Genomic DNA, 25,416 nt, shown 5'->3' on the forward strand with positions numbered 1-25,416 from the left:
AAATTGCAATGAAAATCATCAGTTACAGTTATCCCACATGTTCTGTACTCTTCCATATTCACTGTTGTCCCTCACTTTCCCTCTCACCTATGAAACATATACACGAGGTCTGGGTGTGAAGGGCAAAGATATCATGGGCATGCAGAGCATGAACACATGACACCTGAAATATAATATCCCAGCACACATTGCATCAAAAGTCCTTTGTAAGCCTTTATTTGTGTCCCTCAGGATAAATTTGCCTTGGTCAGAAGGGCACACTGCACAGCCACATTACACTCATCCATAAGACCACAAAGATAATTACATAAATCATTTAACAAAATCATTATTTAAAAAAAGAACACTAATATGTAATAATTACAATACTGTGCACAGAGACAAGGCGAGGAGAATTGCGACTCTATGTAATTATAATATTCAGACACCATATTTTTGGATGCTTTGTGGAAAAGCATGATGTGTGTTTGATTAGCCCGTCACCTTTGATTTTGTTAACCAACAAACTGTATTATGAGAATGCAAGCCGCAAAAAATTGTACAAGCAGGTTAAGTGCACTATTATGCACTCAAAAGTATATGCACTCAAAAGTAAATGCACAAATAAGTATATGCACGTATTTAAATGAATAACTTAAAATGCTTAAACACATTCATTATTTTTTTTTTTAAAATTGTGCCGACTACAATCAAGATAATTAGGGGCTAAATTGGTTTATGATTGGATAACTTGGATTTATAAAACGATCGACAGGTTAATCATATAACACTGTACTGTCATAATCGCTGTTGCCAAACTACAGTTTTTAAAATTAGGGTACATATGAACTGAATTTGATTATTGGCTGCAAAGGCATTTTGTATTAAAGTAGTGCATAAATAAAATACCCTGCTGTTACTCTGTTGTTCTAAGTACAGATGACATTAACATCACTTTTACATATTCGTGGGTACATAGTCTTCCTCACCTATTGATCACAAACACTTTTGTGGTAGCAGCCACACTGTGTTCCCTACAAATATATTCAATATTTTCAGCATGGTTGAACACAATTATTCGGTAGATGAATGAGTTATCTCTGGAAGAAAGAGGCCCTGTGTTGTCTGTTTGTTGTCTGATCTTTAAGGGGGATGTTTGTGGCAGCCCATTTTCCAGAATAGCTGTTAATTAAAAAAATTAACAGTCATATTGCACCATTTGACACATTAGTTTTCCTAAAATGTTTGCATCTGAACATACCCTCTATTGGAGCATAAGGGCACGCACCCAGTTTGTCACATCTGGGCTGAGAAAACTGTACTATTGATAAGATCAACAATTGCAACAATAACGTTTTGTACCAAGATTTTCACTGACTCCTTTACCTGTTAGTTTTGAATACACTTTTCAGGTTTTGTTTTCATGTGTTTTTGTTTGTTTGTTTTTTTTAGCTTATACGCATGAGGAGGTAATATCGGGTTTTATTATTCAAATGTTTACGTGGAAAAATTCCCTTTTTTTTGCTGTATGTGCACTGATTTTTCTGAAATGTATTTATTCACTGACTGCATAATGAATTTAAAGGGATAGTTAGTGGTTATGTATAGTAACTATGAGTTGTCTATATGTTATCTCAATGGACAATAGTTAAAGCAAACTGGGTTTGGAGAAACAAGGATACATTTTGATATAGGAGTAAAGCTATCGGCTTGCCAAAATCAGTTCTCCTAAAAAAAAAAAAAATTAAATACAACCAGTGTAAGTATTGCAGCTATTGATAATATGATAATATCGGATATTAAGGTAGAAGAAGAAAATATTTAAGTTAAAGGAGCAATAAGTAAGCACTTTACTGCAAAATTAACCAAATTCATTCTTACTTGTCACTGGGATGGAAGTGACATTGCCTATAAACAATCGGTCCTCTCCATCAAAAATATCTCAGTTAAGTTTTTCTCCTTTTAAACCTAGAAGTACGTCGGTGCAGTGTGTAGCCCGTGATTACTTCCTGATTCCCAGGGTTCCCATAGCACAGCGCAGCATTTGGTATTTTATTTTGACAAAAGAGCACCAGCCTGTAAACGTGGAAGCCAGTAAGAGAAGAGGACCAGAAATAGAACAGAATACAACATCATATACCTGTCCTGTGTGTCTCTATAGATGAACATCAATTACTTTGAACATTTCAAATTGTTGCTTAATAAATGAGAGTAAAATTAAATAATAATAGAACGAGAACTTTTTTTGGCATTTTACTTTTTTATTGAGTTTTGAAGTGATAAAAACAAACCTGACAGTTAGGCACAAAATCTCATTATCTACATGTTTCTGTGTGTGATGCGTGTACACTTCATATAACATATTTGATAGAACTCTTTGTTCTATAAAATATGAGTTATTTTATAGAACAATATAAACAAAACAAAGTTTAAAAATAACAAGACAAACGAACAAACCAATAAGCCCCACCCCGACTGCCAGTCAAATAAAACTCACTCAGTAATTTACTAAATTAACTAAATATTCAACTTAGTCCTAGCTTATTAATCCCTCATTTTATTTAGAAATGGATCCCATATTTCGGTGTACAGTTCCATTTTGTCATTCATTTTATATATATCAATCGATCGTATGAGGCTGTTTCTGCTAAAGCATTGAACCATTCAGAGTAAGATGGGCTATTCCCTCCAGCTCAGTGCCTCAGTATGACTTTTAGCAGTAGTAAGTGCTACCTTTAGCCATTGGGCTCTCATTACCCTTAAGACTGTTCAGGAGGCATAACGCTGGGGTACAATTGATATTTATGCCAAGACAATCCATAATCTTCCTCATGACTCTCTGGCAGCAGGTAGTTAAACAAAGACAGTCACAGAAAATATGAACAATCTCGCCTTTATCAATTATACAACGGCAACAAAGATTTGCCTGAGTCATCCCAAGACTATCTATCATCAGTGGGGTCCGGTATATTCTATTGAAATTTTGAACTGGATTAGTTTAGATCTGGTATCTCTCATTGGTTTCAGCATCTCCTCAACCAGCCTATTCCACACTTCCTTCTCATATATTGTTGAACATTACTACACAAAACAACATTAAACTATCATGAATATGTAATGGAAAAAGGAAAAACCATGTAGTTATTTAGTTGAGACAGAGGGATTGGCCTTCAGGCTCTATTGGTTCGGCTTCACAGCTGTGCTTACCGCTTACAGCCAGTGAAGGCTAGACCGTCCAAATTCACATCTGATCTTTGTCCGGTCTTTCTTTTTTGTGACACAACCAGTGAATTAATTATTAGATCAGAACCTGTGCAACCATTTAGCATGTTGTAACCACTTATTGAGTTTGTTGTGAGCAGCAGATATTATAAAGTCTAACAGCAACTGGGAGGAAAGACCTGCAGAAGCACTCCTTTGAGTGTCTTGGGTGCAGCAGTCTGTCACTGAAAGAGCTTTCCAGCTCTGCAACAGCTCCAGTGGGAGACATTGTCCATTAGTGATGTGATTTTTCTCACAGACCTTTTGGCTCCCACCACCTGCACTGGGTCCAGATGGCATCCCTGGACAGAGCTAGCTCTCCTAATGAGTTTATCAAGCTGCTTCCTCTCAGCTACAAATAAGCTGCTCCGCCAACAGACCAAAAGCAAAATTTCATTGTTTTAGATAGAACTAAAAATTAGTGATGTGAAGTGCTAAAGGTATCTTTTTAGATGGAATATGATATGAAGTCAAACATCATCTCTACCATCTCTCTGTGTTGTTCTCCAGTCTTTTGTTTACACTCAGGGCTTAGACCCTCCATGCCCATAAAATGCCACCATCAGAGCAGTGTAGCATAGGATCAAAATGGCAGAGAGCATGCCCAGCAGATCAAAACTTTCTGTTACTAACAGCATCATAATGTTATGAACTTCATAAAGTTATGAGTACTTTTGGCGGTGGTCAGAGGGCCCGGTGGCACCGGTGCATGGCAGCCTCGCCTCTGTCAGCCTGCCCCAGGGTAGCTGTAGGTACTAACATAGCTCACCACCATCAGGGTCTGAATGTGTGTGTGAATGAGTGAATGACTGAACTGTAGTGTGAAGCGCTTTGGAGGTCGTCAAGACTAGTTAAAAGCGCTATACAAGTACAAGCCATTTACCATTACTTATTCACTGGACATGTTCTTCAAGAAGTGATGATGTATGGCTATTTCTCTTTTGAAAATATGCGCACACGAGGCGACAGGTGAGAAGGAGAGGGGAAAGGAGGCCTGGGTTGCAGCTGGAGTGGAAATAGAGAGAGGCGTGGCTTGTCATACATCTTGTTTTGGTCTACAGACAGTGCTCAAGCCCACCTAGTGGTGATATTCTGCTTATTTCTCTTTTAAAATATTAAATATTTAAAATCTACATCTAACAAAGGTAATTATGATTTTATTTTTATTGTTATGCATAAAAAAATCTTAAAGCCCAAGTGTGTAAGATTTACATCCATCTAGTGGTGCGCTAAATGAAACATAAATAACCTTGCCATTACACAACTACAGCAGCCACAGAGTGTCATAAATGTGACATTGTCACCAAGTATGCCTTCCATGTATTTGGTACCAAGCTACTGCTAATACCTCATATCTATGGCCGTCGTGTGCAATGGCTTTTGGTGACCTGCAGACTCAGAGATCATCTGATGAAGTGAGAGGGAAAGGGAAAGGGAAAGGGAAACATAGACAAACTAACTGTCTCTGCCGGGAGGACAGACTAGTTGCTGGACTACACTGCCCTGTTTTTAACATAATGCCAAAATAAACTTCACTGTTATATTGAATTAACTTACCTGTCCAGCAGAAAGCCTGCATTTTCACATCCATTTTGAATCCCTGCTCTCTCATGAATTGTCTCCACCTGGTAATAATAGCTATACCGATATAGCCTCTCGTTTTCTCCTGGTTATTACTTATTTTTCTTTTTTTGGTTACTTTCGTATCCCTCTCGCTGAGCAAAGAGTATGGATGGTGCTCCATTTTAACAGAAAACAGCAAGTAGAATGATCTACGGTTGTCTTTTACTTGTTTTATACTCCTCCACCATGAACAACATGTCTTCGTATAGAAGACAGACAGCTAAAACGCCTAAGGCTGACAAGTTTGTCCACTCTTGGCAACTGTAATCAGAAATGGCGCCGCAACATGGCGTCTTCCACTCGGTGCACCACCACCTATTAACTCTAAGCTATGAGAATGCTTTCATTGTTTATGTGATTGTTATTAGACTTTGGCAAAATATGTATTTATGAAAGCAATACTTGATTGTTGTTTATAAAAAGCCAAATTAGTTACACATTGTCCCTTTACAAATACAATTCCATCAAGTTCCTCTGGCTGGGAACATTTTTTGTCCTATTTATGTTTGGAAAATAAAATAAAATAATTATATCACCAGAATATGTGCGTTTGGGGAACTCTCTATTGTTAGGTGATATAAACTCACCAGAGTGCTGGCATTCCCGCTGGATAGACCCTGAAGTTGTGCCCTTGCCACGTTCTACTGACGGCAACAAGAGCACTTGGGATTTATTGCCAATGAAATACAGTTAATACAGCTGCAGCAACAGGAAAATTGTTTCCTCTCAGGAGTTTCTCCTTCTCTGTCAGTGCTCCGTCTCACTGTTCTTTCTCGTTAACTAAAAGTTGATCCACTGTATATTTTGTCTCGCACAGATGGAACACATACACAGACACAGAAAAGCAAGACACTAAACAATAGTCTCATGCAAAACTGTAGAGATTTACAACCTGCTAATGAAGCGTTTGCCTCTGGTTGTTTGAAATGTTGGAATATGAGCTTTTAATGAGGGTGAAATCCCCTCTACAATGTGCCTCAGTATGGCTAGTAGTCAGCCCTGCTCCTGTGTAAGACTTTCTCTCTGCTTCCAAAAAAACATTAAATTATCCTTTTTTAGAAATCTATCGACTGTGTAAAACATCTATGCCCTGTTTATGGTAAATCCCTTTCAGAAGACTGATTAGCACAATGTTGGACTTTATTTATTCCTTTGCTTTACTGTCATTTAGTGATTTTTAAGCTCACATTTTTGTGGGTTTATCTCACATTAATCCCAAATCCACTAATAAGACACAATTTCTACCAAAGGTAGTTCACAATATGTAGTTATTTAAAAACTAATTCATAACCATTGTACTTTCCCCCACTTTGCCAACTTACAACTGCAACCCTCAATGTAGTTTATTGTGACAAAAAAGCAACAACAATATAGTGCAGGATTGTGGAATTGCAAAGAAAACCATACAGGGTTTTAAAACTTTACATAGACAATATTTTAATAATACAGTTTTTTGTAATTGAATCTAGCCTCCTCTGGGGATGTGCTGCCCCTAGTGGAGGAGTTCAAGTATCTTGGGGTCTTGTTCACAAATGAGGGGAGGATGGAGCGGGAGATCGATAGGCGGACTGGTGCAGCGTCTGCTGTGAAGCGGGCGCTGTACCAATCCACTTCCTGTTTGCGGTAAGGCGTATTGTATCACTTCCTGTTTTCACTGCGTGAGCAACGGTTTGTTGCTCCAGATTCTCTCGCTTTTATCTTTAATCTCTTTGCTGTAACATCTGTTTCTAACACATAAGCACTTTTAAAACATTTTCTGTTGCTGCACATCACGCTTGGGAACTCCTCGTGTTTCACGGTTTGCTCTCTTGGCGTGGTAGAAGGGCGCTAGCCTAGCTTTAGCCTAGCCTAGCTTTAGCTCCACAATGGCTTCCTCTCCTACTATTACTTCAGCTTCTCCGTCTCTGACTAAGTCTCCCCTTATCTCCTGCTCTCTGTGTCAGATGTTTAGCTATTCCTCTGCCTCCTTTAGTGATAATGGTACTTGTAATAAATGTAGTGTTTTTGTAGCTTTGGAGGCGAGGGTGTCAGAATTAGACACCAGTATTAGTGTCACCAGTATTAGACACCAAAAGACCAGCTGATAGCCGCCCCTCTGCTAGCGCGGAGCCACATAGACCTAGCGTTAGTTCACTTAGTGGTCCTCCAGAAGCACCCGAGCAGCCGGGTAAGCAGGCCGGCTGGGTGACAGTTCGTAGGAAGCATAGCTCTAGATTTCAGCCCCCAGTTCACCACCAACCCGTCTGCGTTTCAAACAAATTTTCCCCACTCAGCGACACACCCGCTGAGAAGCCGATCCTGGTTATTGGGAGCTCAATAGTCAGAAACGTGGCACTAGAGACACCAGGGACCATAGTTAAATGCCTGCCAGGGGCCAGAACGGGCGACATAGAATCTTACCTAAAACTGCTGGCTAAGGATAAGCGTAAATACAGTAAGATTGTTATTCACGCTGGCGGTAATGACACCCGATCACGCCGATCGGAGGTCACTAAAGTTGGTGTTGCTTCGGTGTGTGAGTTTGCTAAAGCAATGTCGGACTCCGTAATTTTCTCTGGTCCCCTGCCTGATTTGACCAGTGATGACATGTTTAGCCGCATGTCATCATTCAACCGCTGGTTGTCTAGGTGGTGTCCTGAAAACGACGTGGGCTACATTGATAACTGGAGAACTTTCTGGGGAAAACCTGGTCTGATCCGGAGAGACGGCATCCATCCTACTTTGGATGGTGCAGCTCTTCTTTCTAGAAATCTGGCCGGATTTATTAGTCCTCCTAAATGCTGACAACCCAGGGTCCAGACCAGGAAGCAGAGCCGTAGTTTAACACACCTCTCTGCAGCTTCTGTACTGTTACCCATCCATTATCCTATTGAGACGGTGTCTTTCCCACGGCCAAAACTTAACAGATCAAAAACTTATCTAAAAGGAACAAATCATAAAAACCTAATAAAAATCAATACGGTTCACCTTGAACCTAAAAATAAAACAATTAAATGTGGTCTATTAAATATAAGGTCTCTCCCTCCAAAGACTTTGTTAGTTAATGAATTGATTTCTGATAAACAGATTGATTTGTTTTGTCTCACAGAAACCTGGCTACAAGAGGACTACGTTAGTATAAATGAGTAAACTCCCTCCAATTATTCAAATTTCCACATTCCCAGATCTGTGGGAAGAGGAGGAGGAGTGGCAACCATCTTTCAGTCTGATTTATTAATTAGTCCCAGGCCAATTAATAACTACAGTTCTTTTGAACATTTAACCCTCAGTTTCCCTCATCCAAACTGCAAAGCAATAAAACCTCTTCTGTTTGTTGTTTTGTATCGTCCACCAGGCCCTTACACTCAGTTTTTGGATGAGTTGTCAGATTTCTTATCTGATTTGGTGTTAAATACTGATAAGGCTATTATAGTGGGTGATTTTAACATCCATGTTGACACAGAATGTGATAACCTTAGTGTAGCCTTTAAAACTATCCTAGATTCAATTGGTTTTGCTCAAAATGTGCATAAACCGACACACTCGTGGCTCCATACTTTAGACCTTGTGCTGACATATGGCATTGATTGTGAAGAATTAACAGTATTTCCTCACAACCCTGTCCTATCTGATCATTTTTTAATAACATTTGAGTTTAATCTGACTGAGTTCTCCACCCCCAAAAGAGGGTTCCATTATAGTAGATCTTTATCGGATAATGCTGTATCAAAACTTAAAGAGTCTGTCCCCTTTTTAATATCCTCCGTATTGCAGAAATGCCCTGTAGATGGCAGCAATGTTGTTTCTTCCAATTCACAAATAGATGTCTTTGTAAACGGTATTACTTCATCATTGCGTTCTGCATTAGACAATGTAGCTCCCTTGAAAAAGAAGGTGATTATTCACAGGAAGCTGGCTCCTTGGTTTAATTCAGAGCTGCGTTCCTTGAAGCACAATGTTAGGAAATTGGAGAGAAAATGGCGCTCTACACACCAAGAGGAATCCTACTTAATCTGGAAGAATAGTCTATTGTTGTATAACAAGACCCTTCGCAGAGTTAGAGCAGCATATTTTTCATCATTAATTGAGGAGAATAAGAATAATCCTAGATTTCTCTTCAGTACAGTTGCCAAACTTACCCAGAGCCACAGCTCTGTTGATCCATCCATTCCCTTAGCTCTTAGCAGTAATGATTTTATGGGATTCATCATAAATAAAATTGATTCCATTAAAAATAAAATAATTGGCATCCTCCCAAACATGATTACCTCGTCCTCAGTAAGTGAGGCAGCATTGGAGGAATCCTTAGAACCTGCGCAGTGTCTGAACTGTTTAAAAGCAGTAGAGCTTTCTGAGCTATCTAAAATTTTAGCTTCATCTAAACCTTCTACCTGTATGTTAGACCCAATCCCAACCAAGTTGTTTAAGGAGGTATTCCCTCTGATCAGTGGTCCTATTTTAGACATGATTAATCTATCCTTGGTAAATGGATATGTACCACAGGCTTTTAAAGTAGCTGTTATTAAACCTTTACTTAAGAAACCATCTCTTGATCAAGATGAGTTAGTAAATTACAGACCTATATCTAATCTTCTTTTCTTATCTAAAATTCTTGAGAAAGTAGTTGCTAATCAACTATGTGAACATTTACAACGTAATGACCTACTTGAGGAGTTTCAGTCAGGCTTCAGAGCTCATCATAGCACTGAAACAGCTCTGGTGAAGGTCACCAATGATATTCTCATGGCCTCAGATAATGGACTTGTGTCTATACTTGTCCTGTTAGATCTCAGTGCTGCATTTGATACAGTTGATCACAATATTCTCCTACAAAGACTTGAGCATACTGTAGGGATTAAGGGAAAAGCATTAGGCTGGTTTAAATCTTATCTGTCGGACAGATTCCAGTTTGTTCATGTTAATAATAAATCTTCCTCAAACTCTAGGGTCACTTGTGGAGTACCACAGGGTTCAGTCCTTGGACCAATTCTATTTACTATATATATGCTTCCGATTGGCAAAATTATCAGACAGCATGGGATTAATTTCCACTGTTATGCTGATGACACTCAGCTATATTTATCCATAAATCCTGATGAATCCAATCAGTTACTTCGACTGCAGTCATGTCTTGATGACATCAAAAGCTGGATGACTTTAAATTTCCTGCATTTAAATTCTGACAAGACAGAAGTTGTAATCTTTGGGCCAGAGTCTTCAAAAAATAAAGTTCTTAATCAATCCCTTAATCTGGATGGCATTAACTTGGCCTCTGGTAATAAAGTTAAAAATCTTGGTGTTGTTTTCGACCAAGACATGTCATTTAAATCCCATATTAAACAGGTTTCCAGAGTTTCCTTTTTTCACCTCAGGAATATCGCCAAAATTAGAAACATTCTGTCCAGGGGTGATGCTGAAAAACTAGTCCATGCACTTGTTACTTCAAGGCTGGACTATTGTAATTCTTTACTATCAGGAAGTCCACAAAATGCAGTTTGAAGTCTTCAGCTGATTCAAAATGCTGCGGCAAGAGTTCTGATGGAAATCAACAAGAGGGATCATATGTCTCCAATTTTAGCTTCCCTTCATTGGCTTCCAGTTAAATCAAGAATAGAATTTAAAATTCTCCTTCTAACGTATAAAGCCCTTAATAATCAAGCTCCATCATATATCAGAGCTCTGATTAATCCGTATGTTCCTAACAGAGCACTTCGCTCTCAGACTGCAGGTCTGCTGGTGGTTCCTAGAGTCTCTAAAAGTAGAATGGGAGGCAGATCCTTTAGCTATCAGGCTCCTCTCCTGTGGAACCAACTCCCAGTTTTGGTCCGTGAGGCAGACACCCTATCTATTTTTAAGACTAATGTTAAAACTTTCCTTTTTGACAAAGCTTATAGCTAGAGTGGCTCATACCCTGAGCTATCTCTATAGTTGTGCTGTGATAGGCCTAGGCTGCTGGAGGACATCAGGGTCTAATTTTCTCACTCTACTGATTTCTACTGTTCTTCAGTCTACTGTTCTCCAGTTTTGCATTGTATTACATTGAAATGACTGTCGTCATTTCAGCTTTTAACTTTTTGCTCTCTCTCTTTTTCTTCATAGTAGGTACACCTGGTCTGGCGTTCTGTTAACTGTGACATCATCCAGAGAAGACGGCTCACCCGCTACTACCATCTAATGTAGAACAGATTACTAGATCAATGTGTGCTTCTGTGCTTTTTTGTTTCTCTTGTTGTGTCTCTGTTCTGTCTTCTGTAACCCCAGTCGGTCGAGGCAGATGACCGTTCATACTGAGCCCGGTTCTGCCGGAGGTTTTTCCTTCCCGTTAATGGGTGGTTTTTCTTCCCACTGTCGCTTCATGCTTGCTCAGTATGACGGATTGCAGCAAAGCCATGTACAATGCAGATGACTCTTCCTGTGGCTCTACGCTTCTCCAGGAGTGAATGCTGCTTGTCGGGACTTTGATGCAATCAACTGGTTTCCTTATATAGGACATTTTTGACCAATCTGTATAATCTGACCCAATCTGTATAATATGATTGAACTTGACTTTGTAAAGTGCCTTGAGATGACATGTTTCATGATTTGGCGCTATATAAATAAAATTGAATTGAATTGAATTGGTGAAGAGAGAGCTGAGCCAAAAGGCGAAGCTCTCGATTTACCGGTCAATCTACATTCCTACCCTCATCTATGGTTACAAGCTTTGGGTCGTGACAGAAAGAACGAGATCCCGGATACAAGCGGCCGAAATGAGTTTTAGTGTGTCTGGGCTCTCCCTTAGAGATAGGGTGAGGAGCTCAGTCATCCGGGGAGGACTCAGAGTAGAGCCGCTGCTCCTTTACGTCAAGAGGAGCCAGTTGAGGTGGCTCGGGCATCTGGTTAGGATGCCTCCTGGACGCCTCCCTGGTGAGGTGTTACAGGCACGTCCCACCGGGAGGAGACCCAGGGGAAGACCCGTGAACAAATGGGATCATGAAGACCAGTGAACAACACAGGAGACAGGTCAGGTTGAAGCAGCGAAACAATACTGTATCCTAAGGTTTGGACATCCATCTTGTTCTGGCAGTCTGTCAGTAGGGTGGCACCCAACTCAAAATAGCAGGAAAATAGTGTAGACAGTAAACATAAAATTGAAAAGGAAATATCACATCTGTTCTCTCATTATTTGTGTCTGACCTTTGATTTTTCAACATACCCATTTGATTTTGGGTTTTTTCTAGGTAATTTGTTGTGCAGGCCTCATAATTTTAATGTTCCAACACTGATGGGTGTCAGACAGATGAGTGTGCATCGGAACACTTTTGACTTCCAATCAGCGCTTTTTGTGTCATTCTTCATCCAATCAGATACATCTATTGTATTGTCAATCAAAGTCACACCCCTGGTGAAAGAAAATTTCTTTTTACAAACTAATTATTCAACAAGGCTTTTGTTGGAGTAAAAAAAAAAAGCAGATAAAAAGAACTGACTTTGACACACTGCTGTGGTTTATTGGAATGATCCAGAAGGTCCCCCGTCATGCTTGTGGCTCTAAGATATATTAGAAGGAAAAAGTCCTGATGAATATTTTATTATTCTTTGAATTTTAAGACATGACATAAAAGGTACTTTCTCCTTCCCCTTGGCCTATATCTTCTTCATAATGATCAAACCTGCCATTTGTAGGCAGTGATAATCCAAGTTCCACCTTTGGGACACACAAAATAATGGCAAAAAATGGGCGAAATATTTGCCACTATAGTGAACCAGACTGCATTTTAAATCGCCAAATTTGCATTCATTTTCAGCAGAATTTGATCACTTTGCACAGCCGCGATGGATGTTCACCAAAGGGTGTGTGGCTTGGTATTAGTAATAATACTGGCAGTAATTTCAAACTACTTTCACCCCAGCATCCAGTCAAAATGGAGACAAAATGCCAAAATCCAGTCAAAAAGGATACAAAATGATATGTATCCTTTTCCTTTAGCTTTGCAATTATGGTCTATAGGTTTAGAAGTTAAATGTTTATGGATGTAACATGAGGCAGCTGAACAGTACTGCACAAGCTGTGAGACTCAGGTGCAGATAAGTGTTGGTAGATGGGATCTATAGTTTACTTCCTGATCACCTGCACTGACACATGTTTAAGTCAGATGTGCACTCAAGCTCAAATCAGTGCGATCAGGTAGCTAACACACACAGTGTGTGTGTGTGTGTGTGTGTGTGTGTGTGTGTGTGTGTGTGTGTGTGTGTGTGTGTGTGTGTGTGTGTGTGTATGCCGAGCAGGGCCTGTAATGTCTCAGCAGGCTCCTGTTCGAGTGAGATCAATCTATGAAATGGGGTCAATCTCTCCGACCTCTACCCGCTGCTAACTTGCAGTGTTCAATCTCTCCTTATTTTAAAAGTGAAAGGGCAGCTTTTCTGGCTGCAAGCCATCTGGACGGAGCATCAGCACGACAAATGTTCTGAGTATTCACCTTATATCCTGGCAAAGACAGGAGTACACTCTGATTGCTCTCCCAACTTGAGTCATGATGCTGAAATGATATTTTACATTACATCGAATGCAACAAAGGGCTTTCTCCTCAGTCAGTTTGTTCACTAAGACTGAAACTCTGCCAGTGCCTTGATGGTGCTCGGGGTTATTTTCTGTGTTATTGATGTGTTTTCTCCGGGAGAAAGGTACAAGCCAATTCCTGATGGTTTTCTCGGGAATTACACACAGGGCCATGTAAGCTCCACAGACTGCATCTAAGAAAAAGCAAACAGATAAAGTCCTATCAAAGAAAACAACCTGTGGGTGTCTTATCGTAGGAAGAGGTTATTTGTAAATGTGTGTTAAGGGCTGTAAACTTGTACCTCAGTCTCTGTGTGTATACTCAGATGTGTACGCGCGTAAAAAAATCTGTGTGTCTTAGAATTTGTCTTTGTATTAAACAACAATCTGTGCTTTGATTTGTAGTGAAAGGAATACTTATAAAAGAATAACCAGATGGAAAGAGTGACCAAACCTATTTTTTTAATCAAGTTTTAACAAACAAAAATTTAATAGGGAGCAACATATCATGTGGCAAAACCAGATCATAGGTAGGAACTGAGGGCCCGTGGATGTTACCCAAAGCAATAAACCAACCTAACAAATAAACATCCTTAACTGCAAAAGGGAAACAGAGACTGTTGATTCTCGCCATAAATGTGCACCGGATAACGATAGCAGAGTTGTTTGGCTGCCCAGCTAAATGTGTTGTCCCAAATAATAAAGCAAATTCGATTGACCCTATAATATATGATTATTGTGCAACACGTATAAATCAGGAGCTGATCTTTGATAGATTAAATTTATTTCTTGCTTACACTTTCAGGTGCTAAAGATGCAATAACTTCTGAATATACCCGTTGGGTTATGCTTGAAAAAAAAACAAAACAAAACACTGCACTGGAGTTTGGTGGCAAGCTAGTCAAACTCAGTTTTGTCTTCGCTTCTTCCTGGGTCCTCTCCCAGCTAATCAATAAGGAATACATAAAGTAATACTTAATATTACTTAATTTACAACACTACATATCAGATTTCTGTGGGACATTTCCCAGCCTATGCCTATAATGGAGTCTTTTGCCGCACAAAGGGGATTCAAAAGTGGAATCTACAGCCACACATCAGTTACCAGAACGAACAAGCATCCACTCCCCCACTTTGTAATTACCACCCTCCCATTGGGCTGCTGAAAAATGAGAGAATTAATGAAGGTATACGTGTAAGTACCTAAAATCTCTGCTTCATTACAGAGACCGTGCTTTCAGTGGCAGGACTTTATCAATCAATCAATCAGTCAGTATTTATGGAGCACTTTCCATAAATAACGAAGACAACACAAAGAACTAGATAGAAAATAAAAATAGGAGGCAATAAGAAATAAAAAAACAACAAGAGGAAACAAACAAAAAATAAATAATGAGGTACGCAAGGCAAAAAAGAACATAAATGTGTTACTAATAGATGATGTTGAGGGGATCAAGAGGAGCACATAGCAGAGTACAAGTCTTAACGCTGGATTACAAATATGTAAATTAAAATAGAGTGAAATAATAATAATAATAATAATAATAATAATAATAATAATAATAATAATAATAATAATAATAATAAATAATAATAATAATTTTTGAAAATTATACCAACTTTACAGTAAAAAAAAAACATTAGCTCAATAACAGGAACCTTGTTTCCAGCCCACAACTTTCCAAAAGGAGGCCAGTTGTCTCCTTCCTTCCTTCCTTCCTTCCTTCCTTCCTTCCTTCCTTCCTTCCTTCCTTCCTTCCTTCCTTCCTTCCTTCCTTCCTTCCTTCCTTCCTTCCTTCCTTCCTTCCTTCCTTCCTTCAGAGAAGTAAGAGTGACTGGTGCATTGGTACAGTGAATCTGCTCCAAACTTCTCTGCTGATTTTAATAGCAGTATGACAGAAAAGTTAATGGTTTTGAAACCACAGCTTTTAAACACCTTGGTGTACCTATTCTGGCAATGTCTACAAGGAACTTTCTACTAGCAGTTTTTCTAGAATTGCATATCCTCGTTTGAACAACAGCTATTTATTTTGGACATTTGTTTTGTGAGTTCAACATATTGCCAGAGTACTGAGTCGAATCACGTTCCTTGGAGTGGAAATAACAGGAAACATGCGAATTAAAGAATTATTCGTAATTGGATCATTTATTTCAAAATTCTGGCTACAGTTGGATTTGGCCCGACTGAAAAATATGGGGCTTGCTCTGTTTTCAGAGCACACTGAAAGACCATCTCAGAAGCAGCCGAGGCTTCATCTTATTTGGACACGATTTTCTCTTCAGCGAGTGGGTAGAGGTGGGAAGCACTGCCCACATAGCTTACTGCTGTACAAGCTAAAGCACTCTACATAAATAATTTGCTGCTTGCAGCTTCGTTTCGGCCTTGGTTCTCTCTCCCTTTCACCCACGCAATCATGTTATGCTGATTCAGGAGCAAATGGGAAAGTTTGGCATTGGCCAATATGGCAGGAAGAAAGCGGTCCTATAGGGAAGGAGAAAATAGCGGTTTGTTATTATCTGATGGTGGTATTTTAATTAGGTACTGTTTTGATAATGTAAATTTGAATTTTTGTTCTTCGTAGAAAGTTTAAACCTGCTGTATTGTCTATACATGCATGTGCGCACAAATTGAGGCTACAAGGCAAGTCTTCGTGTGCAGCTTCTGTAAATTTCTGTTGGTCCCAGAGTGAACTAGCTGTCCACAAACACAGTCGCTGGTCATGAAAGAACCAGAACAGATGGCTGCTTCTGAGAGAGCTGCACCTGTTTATATATAGCTTCTCAGTAGAGCACTTGAGAGATATAAAAACAAAGCAAAGCTGTCAGTTTGGCAAACCAGTGGATGCATCCATGCCTCATGGTCTCACTTGAGACAACAGATTTATGATGGATTTGGACACTATAAGAAAGATTTTATCTTGTATGAAAACATACCATTGGTAAAAATAGCATTCATACATAAATGTTCCAGAGTAGGGGCATTGTCTTCGCTGCAATAGTTTATAATTTGTTTTGGAAGGTTAAAACACTTGGAGTCATTTTCTTGTCAAACTAAGAAAACAAAATTATAAGTAGCGCACTTGATCGCTGTCACTTTCAGCTTCACCAAGCATTTTCTAGAACTACATTTTATCTCTGCTTTAAATGGAAATGAAGTTGGCTTGCTTCATTCTTGGTTTTGCTGCACCATCAATGATGAAATGCATGTTTTAACAATATGCAAGATTCAAATGACATCATTACTAAAGGAAGGTGCTGCATAATTTATCACCCACATTGCATAAGAGCCCTAATTGAGTTTTTATGAGGTGCTATATTTGCTGTGTCAGGGCCTCTGCAAAGAGTGGTACATTACATCCATCACATCCTATTTGTGGTTCTGTTTGTATTATAATCTTCTTCTTATGAACGCTAAAGCATCTTCCAACTGATAAATCTGAGTCTGACAATTGTCAGTTACAGTTTTGGTTAGATCGTGCACTTTGCTGAACATTTTTGTAAATTGTTTCCAGTCTAAAGCCATCTGCAGACAGCATTAATATCTGCAAGCTGTAGAAAAAAAAATAAACATTTCAAAAAGTTGCCTGTATACCAACTGCCCTCATCTTAGTATTGGATGAACTTCAAAAACGTATTTGAATATTTAATACCATGAGCTCTGAGTTTGATAATCACACAAATTTTGAAATCCCAACTAACTTCTTCTTACTTAGCTTCCAAAATGCCGAACCATCATAATCTCTAAGAGTGTTCTTGATAAATATTTCTCCAGGCACTTTAAGAGTATTCCGAAGTTTTCTTCGAGCTTTAAGATGCTATTTCACTCTTCTCCATTTACCTAATTATGAACACCTATTGTGCAGTCGGTGTTTGAAATAAACAGACAGAGGCACGAGAACCAAAAGTTGTCTACGGCAGATAAACAGCATTTAAAAGTTACACCTTTAGAAAACATTGAAAACACCTGACACTGGACCTGAACGATGCACCCTCCTTGGTCATCTTACATGCCACGTTTAAAGCTAATAACTGTATAGGACCTGCATTGCTGGTGATAAAAATGCTGTTTTATTTTAACCTGTTCACATTTGGTATGGGTGGCAGAGAGGTGCGGCTGTCAGTGCCACTGCCTTGCAACAAGAAGAGCATGGATTTGAATGTCGGGTCAGAGTCTTTCTATATGGTGCTTGCATGTTCTGCCCGTGCATGCGTGTTTTCTCTTCAGTTTCTTCCCACAGTCCAAAAACATAACTGAAATGTTTTCTAAGTTGTCTGTTTTCTCATTGGATTTCGCATCATGTTCATGCCTGAATGATTTATAGGTCAGAGTTAAGTGAGATAACAAGCAAAAACAGAAAATAACTCTGACGATTATCAAGTACTGGACAAAAGATTTGTGTGAGAAACAAACTACATTTAAAGAAAAACTTTAAACATGTTTTTAAAAAATCTGATTTAAGAAACACTGCTTTACATGATCACAATAAACATATTTGTTATTGGAAGCAAAATGTAAAGAAGTTATGGATTACATAAGGACTTTGCTCCAAACTTTATGTTTTTCACTACTCATCTATTTACATCGGAGCTCAAAAGTGTTTACAACCTTGTTTGCATGCCAGGTTATGAGTTTGTTTAAAATGGCTTAATGATAAATAACATTTAAAAAGTTCATGATAAATACAGAATCCAAATTTGTGAGAGGGGATACACGTAAAAAAAAAATCATTAAGGTGTAATTATCTGGTTGTGTAAACGTGCACAACCCTAAACTAAAACTTTGTTCAAGAGCATTTGGTTTAAATTTGTTCAGCTTTCTTTGGTTGGAATCTATCAGCATCCCACATCTTGTTTGCTTACTTGTTACATCCTAAAGCTCTCCAAATCTGTCAGATTGTGAGGACATCTGTTGTCCATGGTCCTCTTTGTCATGATCTGTGCCGGTCTGCTGTCTGCACCCGTCACGCCCCCCTGCCTCACCGTAATCAAGCTCATGTCTCTCACCTGTCATCTCTGCTGCCCCGCTGCACTCAGCTTCATGTTTCCTGGACTGTTTCAGGACTCCACACCCACTGGTTTAGTGTCTGATTAGCAAAAGCTTTTGCCTGTCAATGTCCAGCATTTTTCCTTGTCTGATTACCAGGTTTAACCACAATTGTGTTTTCCTGGATTTCCCTACCTTGCCTTGCCCTTGTGGGACTTCTAACAAGCCTTTGATCTCTGGCCCATGACCTTGCTTCTGCACTCTGACCCATGAGCTTTGCCTTACGTTTTGGATTTGCTTGTTCATCTTTGACCCTCGCAAATCCCCTGGATTCCGAGCAAGGCTTTCATTTTCTGCCTGATACTTCTACAGCGACTAAAGCCTGCTCTCGCCACTGCTTGTTCCTGCACAGGTTTTCTGATTGGCACCAGGTTTCTGTTCCAAATAAACCTTTTAAATGCTTCTCAGTGTTTGGATAGAATTTTGGGTCCACACTCTGGTTTATACTTTTCAAGTTCCCCAAAACTTTGGGATTTAGTTCTGGACTATGGCTAGGCTGTTCCGAAATTAAAAATTTTGTGATTCTAGACTTAGATATTTTAGTTGGGCTGAAAATCAAAATTCCCCTTCATCTTCAGCATTGTATCAGACAGCGGAAGGTTTTGGGTCAAAACTGCATGGTGTTTATAATTTAGATTCCATCTGAGGAAAAATAACCCCACATCATGATAATGACTCCACCATGCTTCACTGCGGGGTTGATGTTCTTTCAGTGATGTGTAGTGTTGCTTTCTTGCCAAACATACCAAAATGTTGAAGTTTTGTTTGATCAGCTCAAAATAAATTATCTTACAGGTTTGGGGATATTTAGCAAGTCCTAAATGTTTTCCTTGGAAGAAAATACTTCTGCCTTTAGTCAGCCCTAATTTCTAGTCCATAATGACACAGGCTGTTGTCATATTACTTGCTTAAAAATCTGCATTTCATTCAGTTTTGTAGTTCTCTTGGCAGCCTACCTGACCAGTTTATGTCTTGTCTTTTCATACATTTTGAAGATATGTCCAGTTTTCATAATGTAATTTTTTCCATAATGCTTTCTCCATTTATTGATGACACGTTTTTGCTGTGCCATGTTAATAATGTTGTGGAATGTTTAGCATTATTTTCATGACTGGTACTTTTGTACAATGTGAGATTTTAGTATTTATAGTTTTAGCTCCCTTTAAACCTATGGTTTTAGCAACAGGGTGATACACTTAAACTGTATCTTAAGTTAATCAGATAAACTGATTGTAGATGTGAACTTTAGAAGATTCACTGCCAATATTAAAAAAAGGCTTCAGCAGCCAGTTTCTTTAAGAATGAACACATTCATGCAAATACTTTCTTATAGTTTTTTTTGTTAATAAGTTTCACATGACAACATCTCAGTTTATTTTAGAATTGAGTTGTTCAGGTTAGAGGTCATGTTAAAGGTGTGAAAGGTTCTGAAATGATTTATCATTGTCTCATCTTTTACTTCACAGCAACCTGCCATTTCAACAGCGGTATATTGACTTTTTCTACGCCCTGTATATGCTGCCTTCTAAACATTTAAGATTCATCTGCAACCTCTCACATCACCTGGTATTTGATAAAACTTAGTCAATTTATCCTATCACAATTTCATTCACCATTCCTCACAAAGAGATGTTGCACAGGGAGTGCAGAAAAAGGTGGAAACCTCCCCCAATTTTTGTCTCTACTCAGGTTTAGGATGTGATGATAAACAAAGCAGACTGTGCCCTACAATAAACGCATAGTAGAGACCAAATCTCTATACTCCTATTGTGACTTGAGGATGTCCCTTGCTGAAGTAATGATTGGCGCCATTATTTCTTAGCTCTTTTTGAGTGTTGTTGAAAAGTATATCCTTTCAAATCGTTTTTCTTTCTCTCTGGTTGAAGGAATGTAGTGTTAATGTATTTTAAACCCAGAAATTTATTTGCTGCTTTCTTTAGTGCATTGGATCTTTGCGCCGCAGTAAAGATGTCCTCCGATACAGTCACTGAACACCTGAATTGTTTTTATTTAATAGATGTGACGGGGCCCGTTGTTAAATGTTCCGTATTTATGCCTTTGAAATGTGATAGCAATAAAATACATGATTTATTGGGCAGATGGTAATCAGCAGAGGAGGTGTTTATGAGGTTATTTGTTATGTTGAACGAGTCTGTGACACAAAAACACTCCGTCTTCAGGCCTGAGGTGCAGATGATTATCATTAACAGAGGGCTGTGTTACTAACATGGCGCCATAGCTCGCAGTAGAACCGTTTTATTCCAGCGAGCGGTTTCATCGATCTGTTGCATTGACCTGAAATTGAATCTGTTTATGTTAATGCTCCACCGTTGATGGGTTTTGTTCTGGATTTTAAGCAGTGTCAGAATCTATAACCATGGGCAAACATGAGGATGACTGTGAAGGGCAAATCCCTGCTTCAAGAAGCAGGAGAGTTTGCTGGGAGCTCCATCAAAGGTTTACTGATTGTTGCACCTCTCTACAGACATGATCATCTGTATTCACACTGCGCTCTTTCTCTGTGTACACTGTTTGAGAGTGCTTAACGTTGTCAAAAGATTAAGTCTTCTTCAAGAGATAAAAGGCCTTGTTTGGACAGGCTTTCAAGTGCTCAGTTGTTCAGAATAGGTCCTACTGAGTCCTTGGCATTGCATGATCACCTATAAAGCAACAACATTTGCATTTAATTTACTTGACTAGCACTTTGGTGCGACTTCTGCACTTTTAGACCAGCAAGCCTCCATAAACATTGATGAACTATAAGTTTAATTATTAGTGTAAGAATTGTTTAAACTAGAGCTGCACAATTAATGTGCACAAGACTGCAAAGGATTACTTTGTTGCAATATTTGGTAACAGACTATATTTCAAGTGCCAAGCATTTACTCTGTCAATGCCAATAATTTGTTCAGTAAGTTGAATGGGCTTTTACTGCCCTTGAAGCCTCCTCCACGTACGGTATAGATTTTTGCGGTTTAGATGTTAAAGCTTACAAAAACTGATGGGAACATTGTGATTAAGGATGGGCAGTTATGGTGTCATTTATTGGTATCTTGGAAAAATAAATACTGCTGTAAGAATAGTCATCCTGTGAAAAGATGATACACTGATGAAGTTGCAAACCCCAAAAACATCACAGAGAGTGTGATTAAGATTGTTGGTTTGGCTGTTCGAAGTATTTTTTTCACAGTTGGTTCCATGGGAGCAGCAATGATTGCTGCGCTCATGTTTCAAAACATAACTAAATAAAATTGTTTTTATATTTAAAACTGGATTTTCAGTACTTAATGTAATTATTGTAGTGTTCTGATAATAGGTAGTTTTATTTTTAAAGGCAAGGCTTGTATTTTTGTGGTTCTGTGTCCATGTAGTAATAAACATTTAGCCAAAAAGACCTATGCTATCCATGCGTTTAATCTTCATTGTCATTGTAATAAATCTCATGAAATACAGTAAGAAAAGTTTAAATCCACTGTGCCACATCCTAAATGTTGCAGTTTAAATAAAAGAATAGGATGTAAATGTTGATTAATGGCAACCCACATTGTCATGACAGGATGTAACGAGTGTTGCAGTGGCCTGTTTTCCCACAGCCCTAGTTTAGATCAAAAAATATCCATATGTTAGAATGGCTCAATCAACGTCCAGACAAAAATCAGAATCAGAAGCAGAATATTTTATTTGTCACCGCTGCAAAATTTCTCTTTGGCTACTCTGGTTCACGTTATACGTAATGACGGGAAAAAAAAACTGACAAACATGCAATGAACAAAGGTTACATTTATTTATTTATTAGAGTTCAGGAAACTCAAAGATAAAGACAATGAGGTAGTACGGTGCTTAATGAAGAATGATGATTGCGGCTTCGTTAACAGAAATGTGCATTTAGATATTCAGAGATGATAGTGTGCAGTAGGCAGTAACATTAAGGTGATTGTAACATATGATGGGCTAGTAACAGTGGGGGTGATTCAAAAGTGTTGGACTGTAGTTAAATGTGGGGCAAGATGTGAAAATTGCTGTTCAGAGATCCTGCACATTCAGTCTGACTGAGCATAAACTATTTTATAAAGAAGAATGTGCAAAAGTTTTTGTCTCTACTGCAGGTGTGCAAATCGTTTTCTTTCTACTTCACAATTATTTCCGACTTTGTGTTGTTTGATGTGTTGGTGTTTCACATATCAAATAGCCCCTATTTCAAGACTTTTATTTTCTTGTCTTTTACTGTCTCTTTATTAGTTTTATTTCTTTAGTTTCACCGAAATAAAAATAATTAAACTATAGTTGCTTATTGTGACTTTGCTGATTCTTGTTTGTTTGTTTTTGCTGTCCTTGTTTTTCAGAAGAAAGAATGGCTCTGCTTAAACTGCCAAACACAGCGGGCTCTGTCGGGAAGCTTGGGCGATATTCCGCCTCCTGTAGCCCCCTCCACGGGATCTCCTCGAGCGCCTGCTCCATCCAAACAACAAACACCTCAGCAGAAAGCACCCAGTCAAGTTTCAGGACCTAGGACAACAGGTCCTCACCAACAGAAAGCTGCGGGTCCCCAAGTAAGTGGCCCTCCCTCTAACGTGAAACAGGCTGGGCCTGCCCCTCAATCAAAGGGGCTCAGTCAACCCCACTCTCAAACCAAGGGTTTCACTCAGCCACCCTCCCAACCTAAGAGTCAAACACAACCTTCCTCTCAGAGCAAGGGGCCAGCTCAAGTTAAAGGTCCCAGCCAGTCACATGCTCAAAATAAGCCCCCTGCACAGCCTGCTAACCAAGTGAAGGGCCCAAGTCAGGCCAAAGGGCCGACTCAGACAAAAGGATCTGCTCAGCCCTCTGCTCAGACTAAGGGCCCTTCTCATCCTTCTGGTGCCAAGGTTTCATCTGGCTCTGGTAAAGTTGCTCCTAACCATACCAAGGCTTCTACCCCTTCAAAACCAGTCCCCACTCAGTCTAAACCCACAGGTAACAACCAGCTGCGCAAACAGCCGCAAGGCCAGGACAAGACTAAAGTCACCTCTAGATCTCTAAAAGAAGATTCCAAAGTCTCCCAGAAGAAGGCTTTGTCAGAGACTGTGACTTCACCACACGAGATCAAGATAGCTGAAGAAGAAAACAAGTCAAGACACCATGAAGTGAGCTACCTGCAACTTCTTCGCCTTCACCTGTTACTCGATTCACCTTTTTCATTTATTTTGCTCCATTTAACTTGAGACATTTTTCAGTCATAATGTTTTTGTTTTCTGTTTTGTTATTGAGCTCATCAAAACGTTTCTTTTTGTGTTAAACCTTTTTTTTATTATGGTCATTCTTCTGATTTCCCCATCATCATTTTTTAGACAAGCCAAGTTTAGTAGCATAGGAATATCAATGTGTAACTTTTTCAGAGGAAAATAAAGGAAGAGAGGTAACCAAAAACACGAAAGAAATACACCCAAAGTATAATATTTAAATTTCCGGATCACATAAGAAGAACCTCTTGAAAAAACATATTTAAAACAAATATAAAGCTAAACATTCATTAAAATGGACTGAAGAAAAAGCAATAGGTAATTGCAACCTTTATGGGAAAACTGCAGTAAACTATAATATTTTCAGTGATAAAACAGTTTCTGCACATCTCAGGTTTTCATTTAATTCTTTGCAGAGCTGAGGAACACAAAATGTCAGACTTTTACATAAAGACAGTATGTCTATTTTCTTTTAAACTTTAAATACTTGAAAAAAGAACATGTACCTTGCAGCCTAATGACAAAATAAAATAAATAAACTGAACCAAGATCTTGTATCATTAATGTCATTCTGTTGTGGAAATAAAATGGATGAAAAAACAACATTAATTTTATTTAACAAGTAATTTTATTTACCTTTATATTTACAAAATAATTGGCCAAAGAGCCACGGAGGACCTAAAGAGCCACATGTGACTCCAGAGCCACAGATTGCTGACACTCAGATTCCTGTTTCTGGAAACACCGAGTGGAAAATGTCTATGATGACCTGATGAGTCTACATAGTTCTTATCTGACCACTAACTCTAAAATGTGTGTAGCCCTAAGAGGATTCAATACCATATAGAGATTTCGACATCTGGGATTTTACAAACAGCAAAGGGATCTGATCACTGGTGTAATCTGACTTATTTTTCTGGCATTGGTAATGGCTCTGGCAGCAATGAATAAGCTTTTTCTTCCCTATTGTTTTTATTTTATTTTAATTTCTTACAAAGACCTGTAACAACATCTCTACAATAACTTCTGTAAATAAAACATTGTACATTGTCCCTGTATGCTCTTAAGATGATCTAGTAGTTGACTTCACATGGTTTTTAAATTTAGAACTGAGTCCATAACAACACCAAGGTTTCTTGCATGTTCTGTGATATTTTTCCTTATTAAATCTACTTTATTCTTCATCCCCACCCATGCAATTTAAGGAATAAAAATGTTTTCTGCATTAAGCCATAGAAAACATCACTAGTTAGAGACCCATTGACTCAGCAACTGTAATGGATTGTGGTCACAAGGTAAAACTGAAGTATAAAGTTTAATATACATTTGATAAAAGATGTAGTACTTCATAAGCTGACCTAAGAGGAACATACAATATGTTCTTTGATCTTAAAGTTTATAACAACCAAATAGTTTTATTATTTTATTTTAAGACTTTTAGAGCATATTTTTTACCTAGAGATTTTAATATTGGTCAGAAGCAAACAGCCATAGGCAGATCTTTGTATTTATTTATCATAATATCATCAAACGTTTATTCAAACCCAATCTCACCAATGCAGATGTCTTTGACATTATAACCTCCTCATTATTATAATCTTTATTATTCTTTATTTTAAACATAGTCATCATCATCACCATCAAAATGACTCTTGACATCCTCTACTTTTTGTTTGTCATTTTGGTCTTCATCATTGCCGTAAAGGCAAACCTCATTTACGGTCCACTTACCCATTTTTTTTGTTTTTGTTCTTGAAAAAAAATAAAGATTT

The 25,416-nt window shown here is 38.6% G+C and overlaps 1 protein-coding gene across 3 annotated transcripts in view; it reads left to right on the forward strand.

Annotated features, from left to right (window-relative positions):
- bsnb (bassoon (presynaptic cytomatrix protein) b) overlaps positions 1-25,416 on the forward strand; it is a 140,859-nt gene that overhangs the window by 85,439 nt on the left and 30,004 nt on the right. For 2 of the 3 annotated variants that reach the window (XR_004933603.1, XM_036152224.1), the window contains exon 4: positions 22,769-23,548. Coding sequence is in view for 1 of the 3 variants with exons in the window: in XM_036152224.1 (XP_036008117.1) it covers positions 22,769-23,548 (780 nt within the window). In the remaining 2 variants the exon portion in view is untranslated. The remainder of the gene's footprint in view (positions 1-22,768; positions 23,549-25,416) is intronic. The other variant, XR_004933604.1, reaches the window with a different exon arrangement.

Source organism: Fundulus heteroclitus, chromosome 20 (genome assembly GCF_011125445.2).
Source record: "Fundulus heteroclitus isolate FHET01 chromosome 20, MU-UCD_Fhet_4.1, whole genome shotgun sequence".
Lineage (NCBI taxonomy): Eukaryota > Metazoa > Chordata > Actinopteri > Cyprinodontiformes > Fundulidae > Fundulus > Fundulus heteroclitus.